The sequence below is a fragment of the Electrona antarctica genome (genome assembly GCF_951216825.1).
Source record: "Electrona antarctica genome assembly, chromosome: 19".
In the NCBI taxonomy this organism is placed as follows: domain Eukaryota; kingdom Metazoa; phylum Chordata; class Actinopteri; order Myctophiformes; family Myctophidae; genus Electrona; species Electrona antarctica.
The window spans coordinates 6,288,825-6,301,225 of record NC_136800.1 but is presented as its reverse complement, the minus strand read 5'-3'; the positions used below and the strand labels follow the sequence as shown (position 1 = coordinate 6,301,225).

The 12,401-nt window shown below is 42.1% G+C and overlaps 1 protein-coding gene across 3 annotated transcripts in view; it reads right to left on the bottom strand.

The window, feature by feature from the left end:
- The window catches only part of rc3h1b (ring finger and CCCH-type domains 1b), an 85,921-nt gene extending 73,937 nt beyond the window's left edge, over positions 1–11,984 (bottom strand). For all 3 annotated transcript variants that reach the window (XM_079529128.1, XM_079529126.1, XM_079529127.1), the window contains exons 1-8: positions 11,877–11,984; positions 9,960–10,389; positions 6,300–6,420; positions 3,136–3,375; positions 2,826–3,001; positions 2,221–2,421; positions 1,144–1,276; positions 566–684 (exon numbers count right to left, since the gene is read on the bottom strand). In XM_079529128.1, coding sequence (XP_079385254.1) covers positions 566–684; positions 1,144–1,276; positions 2,221–2,421; positions 2,826–3,001; positions 3,136–3,375; positions 6,300–6,420; positions 9,960–10,190 — 1,221 coding nt within the window. In that variant the 5' untranslated portion in view covers positions 10,191–10,389; positions 11,877–11,984. The remainder of the gene's footprint in view (positions 1–565; positions 685–1,143; positions 1,277–2,220; positions 2,422–2,825; positions 3,002–3,135; positions 3,376–6,299; positions 6,421–9,959; positions 10,390–11,876) is intronic.
- Between the last annotated feature and the right edge of the window lie 417 nt (positions 11,985–12,401).

The window sequence follows — 12,401 nt, the reverse complement described above, 5'->3', positions numbered from 1 at the left end:
GCTGAGGAGGCTAAATAAGACTACCGAGTGGGGGAACAAAAACTTGTTACAGTGTGCAACTCTAGATCTCTGTAGTAAAGATGTGTCTTTACTACAGAGTTGCACTCTGTGTATGCCAAAACTACTGAGCTTTACTGCCATCAAACCCTATTCATATCCCTTAGATAGGCTTACAATACCTCCGATATTTGTTGTGAAACATATCAATTTTGAAGAAAATTCAGGACATTACACTGAGTCTACAGCCCAATGTTGATTTCGTCGACTAAAACTAAGACGAAAAATGTTCGTCGACTACCTTTTTTCACGGACGAAAACTAAATGGAAATATACTGACAATTTCGTCAACAAATAAAAACGAAACTAAAATGTTAGGAAGGGACAAGTGGACAAGAGCAGAGCAGATGCATGCAGATCTACTGATGATATTTAGTCGACTAAAACTAGACCAACACTAAAACATTCCAGGTGACTAAAATGTGACTGAAATTAAATGAACTACTGAAGAGACTGACTAAAACCAAAATGTGCTGCCAAAAACAACACTGCATACAGCCAGACGGACCTGCTGTGGATCAGCTCCCTTCTTGCTGTGGTTCTGGATGAAGTCAACCAGGCCATGGACCACCGTCTTCACTGCTACCAGACCCTTCTCCAGCTGTTCCCAGGTAGGGGCGGGTGCATCTGTGGACAAGAACGACAACAATGACAAATAGCAGGAGTTTTGTATTCTCAAAAAACGTTGGAAGTTTTAACCCATTTAGGCCCGACCTCAAAATCTTCTCTAAATCCTCCAGTTTTCTGAAATAAATATTTTCACGATTTAAAAGACCTACAAGCTCGTAGCGTGCCACTCGGTGGCGCACTATGAGCTTGTAGATCTGCTATTTTTCCAATAGCTAAATTATAACAATGTTTAAAACACCAAAAGGGGTTCCCGCCCAAAATAGTCGACTTTTTCGGTATCTCAGAGCCGTTTACATTTTTGACTTATACGACTTATAAAATAATGTGATCTATTGAATTATTTGTATATACACACACAGCAGGAGAGAAAGAGAAAGATAATGCAATTAAGGACTGGAATATGTCAAATACACAGTAAGCTCCATAGCGCACAGGGAAAGCAGATTCCCTCCTTACCAGGGCTGGGATCAATGTTAGCCAGGAGCTCCAGATGAGGTCGCAGTCTGTTGAGGTTGGCTGGGTCTCCTGTCCTCTGCAAGGCGATGGTCAACTCCTGGACACTCTGGGCAAACGAGGCTGGGGTCTGCAGCTGTGCCCAAAAGCAAACGTATAGAAGTGAATGATACTTTCAATGACGGCTGAGGTTTTCTGATTCACAGGCCAAAAAAAACAAAAAGAAGAAAATACTCTGCCAAACAAATAGTAACATTTCAGGAATACACAAACATAATGTTGGGAGGAAACCACCTAACAACTTTTTCTTTTCATAAATCAGTGCTATTGAACACCCTTTATGTCTGTGTGATGGTTAAAAATATTGAACCAATGAAAAGTATTAAAAAGCGCTTCGGACAAAACCTCTTAACTCCATTGGACCCTCAAATTGTCTTTTAAAGCAGCCAACTCCACCACCTCTCCCCCCTCTCATGCAAGTAATTGACAATATATAAAGTCACAACACCAACTTTGATGAAGCAGTATTGCATTGTTTTAAAAAAAATACATGGTTCTCTTCATTTCTTGAACATTTTGTATTTTTCATTTCCTGAAAAATGAACATTTTTGGAGTTAGGTGGTTTCCTCCCGACAGCAGAGATATGCTGTATTGTCACAGAAAACAAGAAACCTGCCCCACTCACACAATCAACCCATTTTGGGCGGGAACCCCTTTTGGTGTTTTAAAGCATTATGTTATACTTTAGCTATTGAAAAATAGCAGATCTACAAACTTGTAGGTCTGCTATTTTTGAAAAATCGTGAAAATGTGCCTCAAATCTTTGAATATATATTATGACAGAGTGAACATTTTAACTCAAATCTTTGCTTCTGGGGAGGTCCCTGGAACAACATATTTTCAGATGGGGGTCGGTGGCATATTACCGTACATATCATTTTTTGGGGTCCTTGACATGAAATAATGAGAACCACTAATATAGAAACATGAGGTTTTTCAGGGAAAAAAATACATTTTAAAAAGACATTTTTTAAATTTCGACGTCAGGCCTAAATGGGTTAACACATGCAGCCACATACCTTATCTATGATGGACTGCATGTGAGACTTGTGGGACTGGTCGCCGTAAAGCAGTGAGGACCACTGGTCTGGGGCGATGCGCAATCCCCCCTCCATGGCAATCTGAACAATCTGAGAATCGTGCTCGCGTCGCAGAGCCTCGTACGTGCGGAACTCTTCTTTCAGCTGCATCAGGGACGAGTCTTCATCGCGTTTGGTAACCTAGGGCGACAAGGGAGATAGGAAGGAGGAAAGAGGAAGTTACACAGTGTGTTATTTACATTGCACTCTGTGCTTTGGTACGTTTCTGCTTCTGGCCTGGGAGAGCTTTTATGATTGTATTTGCTTAGGATTTTATTACTTATTTGATGGTTGCCAGGGTATATATGATTTCCAATGGGGAAACTATACCATTTGGCGTATGCTCATCTCAGGGTTGGATATGCCAAGACTGATTATATGTAGGACTTTTAATTTAGATAATGTAGAACTAGGAACTACATAGTAAGACACCTCACACCGATTTTTAACCAGGTCACCTGCCTGGTGAGTGACAATCGGTGACCTGGCAATAGACAGGTCACCGAGCAATATATCTATTGCTTTTTCTTAGTCTGAAAACAAACCTTGAAGCAGGAAGCTCTGTAGAGAAGCTGCACCACATGGCCTATGCTGGTCTTAGAGGCCTGTGGGAAGCGTGGCTCCAGCCTCTGGACTACAAAAAGAACCAGCACCTTTCTGGAAAGAGCCGAGCCGTCCTCCAGAGCCAGAAGAACCAACTTTAGAGCCTCCTCCTGCATGGCTGCGGGAAGAAACAAAACCTCAAATCATGAGTAACGGAAGTACAGCTTTCACATAAATCACACACAAACAAAACAGGATGGCGTGGCTGCTCTGAAAAAAATAAAAATAAAGAATCGAGGGTTTTCTTTCTACCTGGGCCAAGGAACTGACATCCTCGTGCGCGGACGGCGGCCCACAGGTTGGACGAGAGCTGCTGCGGGTTTTGGTGCTGCAGGATGAGCTCGGTGACTGTGCGCTCGCCCAGAGAGCGCGCCGCTCTCATGGCTCGGACGCGTCCCTCCTCTTCCACCAGCTGGCAGTGAACCAAAGTCACCAGCTTCCTCTGCATGGGCCGACTCAGCATGCTCTGGGCTGTGCTGCTCAGACCGACCCCTGGTCAAAGCAAAAGAAACACGGGATTTCAGTTTGGCGAACAAGTGAATATGACACAAGGATTAGTTCAACCGTCGAGAATTCCAGGATGGTTGTTCCTAGTAATTTGTTGTGGACAATTTCAAATATGGGTTAAACCCTCGCACGCGTCAGTTGGAATCGAATATGGAAGATATGTCGAATGACTATCTTCAACTACTTCCATAAAACATCATCCAACTTCAATGACACTGAAATTCACTCAACAAATCTCCCGAGCTATTTTCATTGTGAAATGCAGTGTTACATTTGATTTATATGTTGTGGCTTACCACAATACACGCACACATTGTTTTTGAGGTGTATATTTTTTTTTTACTCATTTAAAATAGGTCAAATCTCATTTCATTGTAGAGCTGCACATTGATTCGCCCTCCTTGTCTGACTCGCTCTTTCACAAACACTCAACAATCAAAAACGATAATGCGTGGGAGGAAGGATTGTCCGCTTTTCCCTGCAGAGAAGACTGTTGGCCAAATGCATGAATAAAATCAATTCAGAGTTCACAAATGGTTAGGATCACCATGAACCTCTGCACAAATTTGTTCAAAATCAAAACCAATTAACTCTGATAAGTTTGTCCGTCTATTTTCTTAACAGTTCTAGTGCCGCTAATTGTTTGATCCAGTGTTCCGCTGCTGCATAATACGCTATTCCCGCTATTTGTTTAATGCGTTTAATTCTCTGTTTTAAAATAATTAAAAAGACATTTAAGCGCATTTATCCGGGACCTGATGACGAGGCCGTCGCGTTATGACGACGAAACCGGAAATCAAGTCATCATCTGGGCTGCTAGGGCTTCTGGGAAATTGAGCCCAATGCAAGTGGACGGGGGGGGGGTTTGTTTGGACTACAACTTGCTCTGCACTGTGGTTTCGTTTCGCATTGTCATGGCCGCTGGTGCGTCTGATCATAACAAGACGACGGACCATTTTTTACCGGATTTTCGTGGTTGAAAGCTGCAAATACTTCAGCGTATGCTCCAAAGGTAATAAAACAATGTCGTCAGCGTTGGATATTTGATTAAAATGCGGGGAACGTGGGGTATGGCGTCAAAGTGTTAACACAGGGCTGTCAATCTCAGAGGCGCAATGCTTCAAATAAGTTAATAGCAAGCATGTAGGGAGCCTAGCTAGTACGGCAACATTAGAATATGGCTGGGTTGTCGTTATTAGCAGCACGCTGTACATAGATGCTAGTGGATAATGAATGTTAATCATTCAAGCCACAGTTTAGGCCATTTACTGTAGCTGTAGGCATTGTGTGTGTGACAAATGTAATGTTCTTTACTTCTATTGCGTGGTGTAATCTGTTGCGTACAATGTACATTTTTGGCGTGCCGGGGCTATCGACAGCTCGGGCATTTAACCCATTTTGGGGCGGCAACCCCTTTTGGTGTTAGCATTATGTTATGCTTGAGCTATTGAAAAATAGCAGATCTACAAGCTCATAGCGCGCCACCGAGTGTCGCGCTACGAGCTTGTAGGTCTGCTATTTTTGAAAAATTTAAGAACCACTGACATAGAAACATAGCTTTTTCAGAAAACTGTCAGGATGTAGAAGACATTTTTTTAGAATCTGATCTTAGGTCAAAATGGGTTAATTGGCATCGAAATGAAGCAGATATTGGCGTTGTGATAAAGCCCGGTAGATACCAGACCCATAGAAACCGGTGCCAGTAGTATGGCAACGAGTTCCCGTACTCAACCCTGCTCTGAGTCAGAGTTATTAGCAAAACAGAGTAGCTAGAAATTGAAAAATACTGTCTGACAAGGTGTGATTAGCGATCCAATTAACTTGTTTGGAATATTTCCAGACTTCAACCAGTGCTGATGTGGAAGCTGTAGCAGCAAGAGAGGCTGAAGGAAGGCATGGTTTTAGCTTATAGAGAGAGAGAGATGGAGGAGAGCAGGATGCTAGTGCTGTGGGAGACAGCTAGGGCAGGAGCAGGAGCAACAAACTGGAGCAGGTCAGATATGCAGATCTATCCGATTTTTTTTAATGGGGTCTTATTGCTATTCTTCTGTAACGTCTGTGTCATGTAAGCACAAGGGCATTGGATTTGATCCAGAGCAGCTGGTGATTTAACCCATTTTGGTATTTGGTATTTTTGTTAGCATTATGTTGTGCTTTAGCTATTGAAAAATAGCAGATCTACAAGCTCATAGCGCGCCACCGAGTGGCGCGCTACGAGCTTGTAGGTCTGCTATTTTTGAAAAATCAAAGAACCACTGACAGACATTTATGTGGTGACATTTATTGTTCTTGTTACCAAGTTTTGGCAATGGAGCACTGTTTATTTTTCTGTTATTTGAAGTATTATTATATGTTATTCGTTTGACAACGTCAAGCAATGGAGCTCCGTTTTGCAATATATGCATTATACACATACATAGATACGGTAATAATGTAATCACTTTTAACCCATTTTGGGCGGGAACCCGTTTTGTTTTGTTTATTATGTTATAATTTAGCTATTGAAAAATAGCAGATCTACAAGCTCAGAGCGCCACCGAGTGGCGCGCTACGAGCTTGTAGGTCTGCTATTTTTGAAAAATCGTGAAAATATTTATTTCAGAAAACTGGAGGATTTAGAAGATTTTTTTTTTATTTTGAGGTCAGGCCTAAATGGGTTAACCTGGTGTCAAAGGGCAACGCATTGTGAGCTTGTAGAGCAACCATTTTCGCTAGTAGTCATACAGGCATTTAAGAATGCGTGGGTGCGCTTCCTTCCGCCAGCACACACCCCCGCCCCACCACGATCAGCTACCACCCCACCACCACCACAAATAGAATCTAATTCTTTAGGAAACACGGCACTGACTGTCAATAAATAATGTAAGAGGACAGAGTAGAGTCCAGTCATGTGTGTGCGTGCGCCGTACCTCTGGTGTTACTGAGGGGTTTGAGGTAGAGGGCCAGCTCCTCCACACACTCTCTGGCCTCCTCATAGTGCTGCGAGTCCTCTGGACTGGTGAGCAAGGCAACTGGCTGAACCTTAGGAACCTGCAATAACATACAGACAGCTTACAATTAGAACACCTTTACATATACCGGTAAGTCTACTTGATAAGATTACATAGTATACTCTGTTCAACTGATGTCTCTGTATAGGAATGGAATCGATAAAACAAAGAACCAATATTATTATGCCTGGGACAAAAGCCACAGTTCCATGGTTCTGTATAGAGCGTCGCAGTCCCACCCCCTTTCATGCCGACGAGAGACATTTTCCTCATAGACTTCTCAAAAAGTATTTATTTAAAGACGTTTACGCTGCGGACAAAGCCAACACGAGTTGTGACAAATCATGACAATAAACACAATGTTTTGATTTGTCACAACTCGAGTTGGCTTTGTCCGCGGCGTAAACGTCTTTAAATAAATACTTTTTGAAAAGTCTATGAGGAAAATGAACGGGGAATTATTTTCCGGGTCTCTCGTTGTCATGAAAGGGGGCGGGACTCTCTATACTCTATACTGCAATTTTATTAGTACTTTTTTTGGGGGGGGGGGTGAAAGTTATTTGATTGCGTCGAAGTTTGTGATATCAAATATAGGTTTACCATAAACACAAGAACGGTTTAGTTCATGTGTATTAATTTGTCTGCGTCCATACAAAACTCATTGGTACAAGTACAATTGGTACTCAAACTTAATTTACAGTGAAACAGTAGGGTAAATATATTTTATAGTATAATAAAATGAACTCTGCATAGCACTATGCCTTAAACCAGGAGTTTTTCTTTTTTCCCATTTTTACCACTCGTCTCAGTGTAATTGAATTACCAATTGAAAGTGGCGCAATATCTGTATTCTGTACATGAAGAGAGCTAGTTGCACCCGACTCTCTTGTTGTGTCGTACACAAGACCAAACACTGGTTCTTTAACATATCTTAGGGCAAAGTATCATACAAAGAAAAATATATATTTTGTTGTCAAATCACAATTGCATCGCAGGGTATTACTTCAATCATTGGAATGCATTTCCAATATTTCAAAAGGTACTTCAATGCTTAAAAATCAGTGTGCCTCAGACTATAATAATCACATAGAATAGAACAAGTAGGACTGCTTCTCTGCCCATCAGGTCATACTGAGATAAACTACTCTACCAGGTTAACCTTCATAAGTACATAGATACAGAGCTTCACAGCCACAACAATATCATGCAAATCAACAGTTATGGAGATTCACAATAGTTAGTATTGTTCTTACAGTGATGTTGAACACTGTGTCCTGCATTCAATTTCTTTGACACATTTCTACAGAGTAACAAACGTCGCCAGAACACGTGGTTTAAGTTTCAATAACAGCAACCTGAACTGAAGCCTGTGGATCTTCTGTGCCGTCAGAATTTAGCAAATGTGCTGAAATCGATTGCACGTCCATAACTACTGACATAGCAGGGTTATAATAACGTAGTTATCAGTCAGATAATGTAGTAATGTCACCAAAAGAGGACATTGAAGTCTACTGCTGGCCAAAAACAATTTGGACGTATATTTTCTGCTGCCATTACTACCTCTGATGCCCCCCTCTCTGCCCCAGCCTGTGCTCAGCCTACTATAAGTAGAGTGTACCGGAGTCTAACATTGCCTGTACGACGCTTCTACTTCTGCCATGTCTTCTGTTTTGACCTACATACAATAACATAGTACTACAGTACACTCTAAATCAACTTTTTGAGTTCAAAGACAAAAAGAAAGAATGAAATTGAACAATCACCTGTGTGTCCCAGTACCCACTGGGTTGACAATGGTTCAATTATCGACGTTACATCGTCTAACTCTTCCTGGAAATGTTGCCAACTAAGCTAAAGGACAATTTATGCTTCCCTCTGTCTCCCGGAAAGGTACCATCATTGATTGCACCACAAGACAATGTGTGCCGACTCCCCAGAGCAGACCAGTTGAATGAAACTAAGCCAACCACAACCAAATGACTGGTGCGTGACTCATCAAGGACCACTACATCAGAGCTATGTTTATCATGTAGTCTAAGCTAAATGGACATACCACTATTAATTATAATATTCAATAGATTATAGCCCTAACCTGTAGTCTCACTAGCCTCGCGTAGCCAGCCTTCATCTGCCTTTGCAATGCATATTGCCACAGGCAGATTAAGTCTGGCCCCTCTCAATTGTGGGAGCACTTCACGACCGAAGTGGTGACGAGCCGCCCAGATTCGTCTGGAACCAGGCTATAACCAACCAGGACCCAGTATGCTAATATGGGGCGGGACATTGCAGGGGGAAAAAAATCCTGAATACTGAGAGGGACGAGACTATGAATGAATAGTTTATTTCGGTGCTTTACATTTACATGTTAAGTTTCATCATTTGCATTTAAGTTTTTAACAAAGGGGTAGCACCGAAAAGGTCTAGGCTGAAGCCGAAGCTTATTTTGCCTAGCCTTTAAGAAAATAAACAAATATACAAAATGTATACATTTTGCACACAGTGATATTAGTATTGCTACATAACCAGAGACCTCTGCCTACCGATACGTCCGGGGAATCTAAACTCAATATATGTGTTAGAAGTTGAACAGCATTGAGACTGACAAACAAAAGCCCATGGCTTTGAAAACACAACACTGCCCCAATATGAAGGACCACCCTAAAGGCTATGCATTGGTTCCGCGATGCCGTCATATATTTTAGTCAAAAATAATTCCTGATCATCTGGCTAATATACGCGACACGAGACTACTTTACATGTAATGTCCAGACTCAAAGATAAAAACGATCTTTCACAATGTTCTTTTGCTAAGCCATGTCTCTCTCTACTCTAGTCACTCCTATACACAACACAAACCACATCTGCACGCTTGCATCAACCTCCACATGCTAGCATCAACAACTTAGGCCTACCTTACCTTGCCAGGTACACACATGCACCTCTCAAGAATGCAAGGACTTTTTTTTTAGTGCCATCCCTTTTGGAGTTTGAGTGTTTGACTGTACTCGGTTGCGGTTTATACATTTCTCTCTAATGAACTATTCGATCAATCAATCTTCATAAAGCGTCGCAGTCCCGCCCCCTCGAGAGACCAGGAAAATAATTCCCTGTTCATTTTCCTCAGACTTTTCAAAAAGTATTTATTTAAAGACGTTTACACTGCGGACAAAGCCAACTCGAGTTGTGACAAATCATGACAATAAACACAATGTTTTGGGCCGATCAAATCATTTGTAAGAAGAAAAACAAAAAAGTGTTGTATCCTGCCTTTTTTTCCTTCTTTCTAATTATTTGATCAGACCAAAACATTGTGTTTATTGTCATGATTTGTCACAACTCGAGTTGGCTTTGTCCGCAGCGTAAACGTCTTTAAATAAATACTTTTTGAAAAGTGAGGAAAATGAACGGGGAATTATTTTCCGGGTCTCTCTTCGTCATGAAAGGGGGGCGGGACTGCGACGCTCTATTAAAGGGTGGTGGTGAGGTGAGGTGACACCTGCGATTTCACGAACAAACAGAGGAATCCAAACACACGTGCATGCACGCACGCACGCACACACACACCACAAGGCCTCTCACCTGTCCTCCAACGAGCTGCAGCAGGGCAGTGTTGACAGGTAGCTGCTCGATGTCGGTGCTGATGGCCGTCTGGTCAAAGGGACAGGCCTTGCGGTGCAGCTTGTTCAGGCACATCTTGCACACAGTATGTCCACAGCCCAGACTTATGGGCCGACGGACGGTCTCCTCGAATGTCTGCGTGCAGATCGGGCACAGCAGGAACTCTGTCCATTGCGGAGCTTGCACTGGCATGGTTAAATGTTGACGGGACGAATGTTGACAGGGTTTGGGGGGGGTGGGATGTGTAAATGTGTGATTTTACACAGAGAAATAATATAATAATATAATATATGGAAGATTCCACTGGAATCAAGATTTTTTTCTTCCGAACTTAATCGTTCTCAAATGTCCTCACACATTGTGGATTTTGGATCACATCACGTGACAAATACTGCAAGAGAAAAAGAGAGAAAAAGAGATAAGATGGGTTAAAATGTTATCTTTCTCAGATTGCACAGCACAATACAATTTACAAGTAGTATTTATTTAGGCATTTAGCAGGTGCCCTTAACCACAGAATAGAATGTACAGTGCATTTCCTCAAGAATCTAACATCCCAGGTAAACCAAGAATATATCAGTAGTCAAACAATAATAACAATATGTACAATAGCAGCAGTATAGCACAAAATAAAGCTGAGTGTACATGGATTAAATATCTTAATTAAATAGATTTTCAGGATATTACATTTGAAACAATTTACCTTGTCAACATGTTTAGAAATTACAACCAAGCTGACTAGTAAAATTGTGAATGAAATAGTTAGTCCGTAGCCGACTGTGGGTTTCTAAATGTGTGTCAATAAGATACTATGAATTCAAAATGGCTTAACGTTGGGTCGGAATAATGGCAGAATAGCATTTAATGGATGGCAGTCTATGTTAAAAGTGCTTCCCCTCCGATGACAGCAATGTAAAGCGTGCAACAATTCAATCTAGTATTGTTGTATATCACGAAACGTCCAGTGACAAACAATTACTTACGTATAAGATCAAAACAACAGTTGTGTGGCCTACTTGTTACCGCTGCGATCATGGACAAAGGGTCCTGGACAGGCTAACAGTTAGCCTAACATTAGCCAAATCCTGCCGTTTAGCACAACTTATCCACGAGAGCAGATAACCATGTAATACTTGTTGGTGCCCACGTCTGTTTGTGAACGTGTGGGAAATAACATACTAGTTATTCCACGTTCTCTAGTCTTAATTTACTTCCTAGTCAACACATTTCGAGGTGCGATGTTTATGCTAGCTGCTTGCAGCCTAGCCCACAACGTTAGCATGTTTAGCTATGGGGTGGCTAAAGCTAACGTCGCTGTTATAACAATATTAGGACTAATTAAAGATTGAATGCACACCATAGTATGCTGTAAGACTGCAGTTATGTTATGACTTAAAAGTACAGTGATATATACATTAAAGTGTTGAAGTCCAGGACAGGAAACTAAATAGAAAACGTAGCCCCAGTAACATTATGTAACGTTAACATTAGATTACATGCCAACTGCATGGAAAAACCCAACTATCTTTTTTCCACATGTAAAAAAAAAAATCCACGTTATTCAATCACTGCGTTGATTCCGTTTCCAACGCCAACTGCCATTCTAGCACATGAAATGGTCCAATAATAATCAGAAATACTTTACAGTACTCCCCAAATCCACACTGATGATCAGACAATGCTAACGCTACTCCTCCCGGTGTTGCTGTATGTAGCCTGCTGGGCTCGTACAGCTAAAACCTAGCCTAACCAGGCTAGCCGTTAGCAATTATAAGCTAAAGACCCATTAATGTCACACACGAAAAACGAAACAACGCAGCCCGCCATAACCATTTACGCCCCACGTGAAAAGCAAAATATCCCTTCGGCGATACTCACTCTTTCCAAAACACTTGGAAAAGCTTCATCTTTCTTTAGGAAAATGGTGTTCTATTTTGTCGGTCGCCATGTCGACTGTTGCAGCCCTGTGTGTGCTGCTGCCTGTCGAGCTTTGGGATGGGAGGAGGAGGGAGGAGGAGGGTGTTACTCTACAGCCCCGACCAGCGGCTAGCCGGTTACAGCTAGCTGGACGTGCTGGGCTGGGTGCGTGTGTGCGCGTGCTTCCTTGTGTGCGTGCGTGTGTGTGTGTGTGTGTGCGCGTGTGCGCGCGCGTGCGTGTGCGTATGTGTGTGTGTGCGCGTGTGTGCGTGCGTGTGTGCGTGCGTGTGCGCGTGATTACTACGTGTTTATGTGGTACCACATTATAATGTGGGACAACATCACCCTCTATGGGTCAAAGACTGTATGCGGCGCGCATCATTGAGCACGTTTTGTCACTACTAGTGAGTGACTGACAACTGGAAAGTCTCTGTACCACTACCACGGCGGGACAGAAAGAAAGAGACAACATGATACAATACAAAA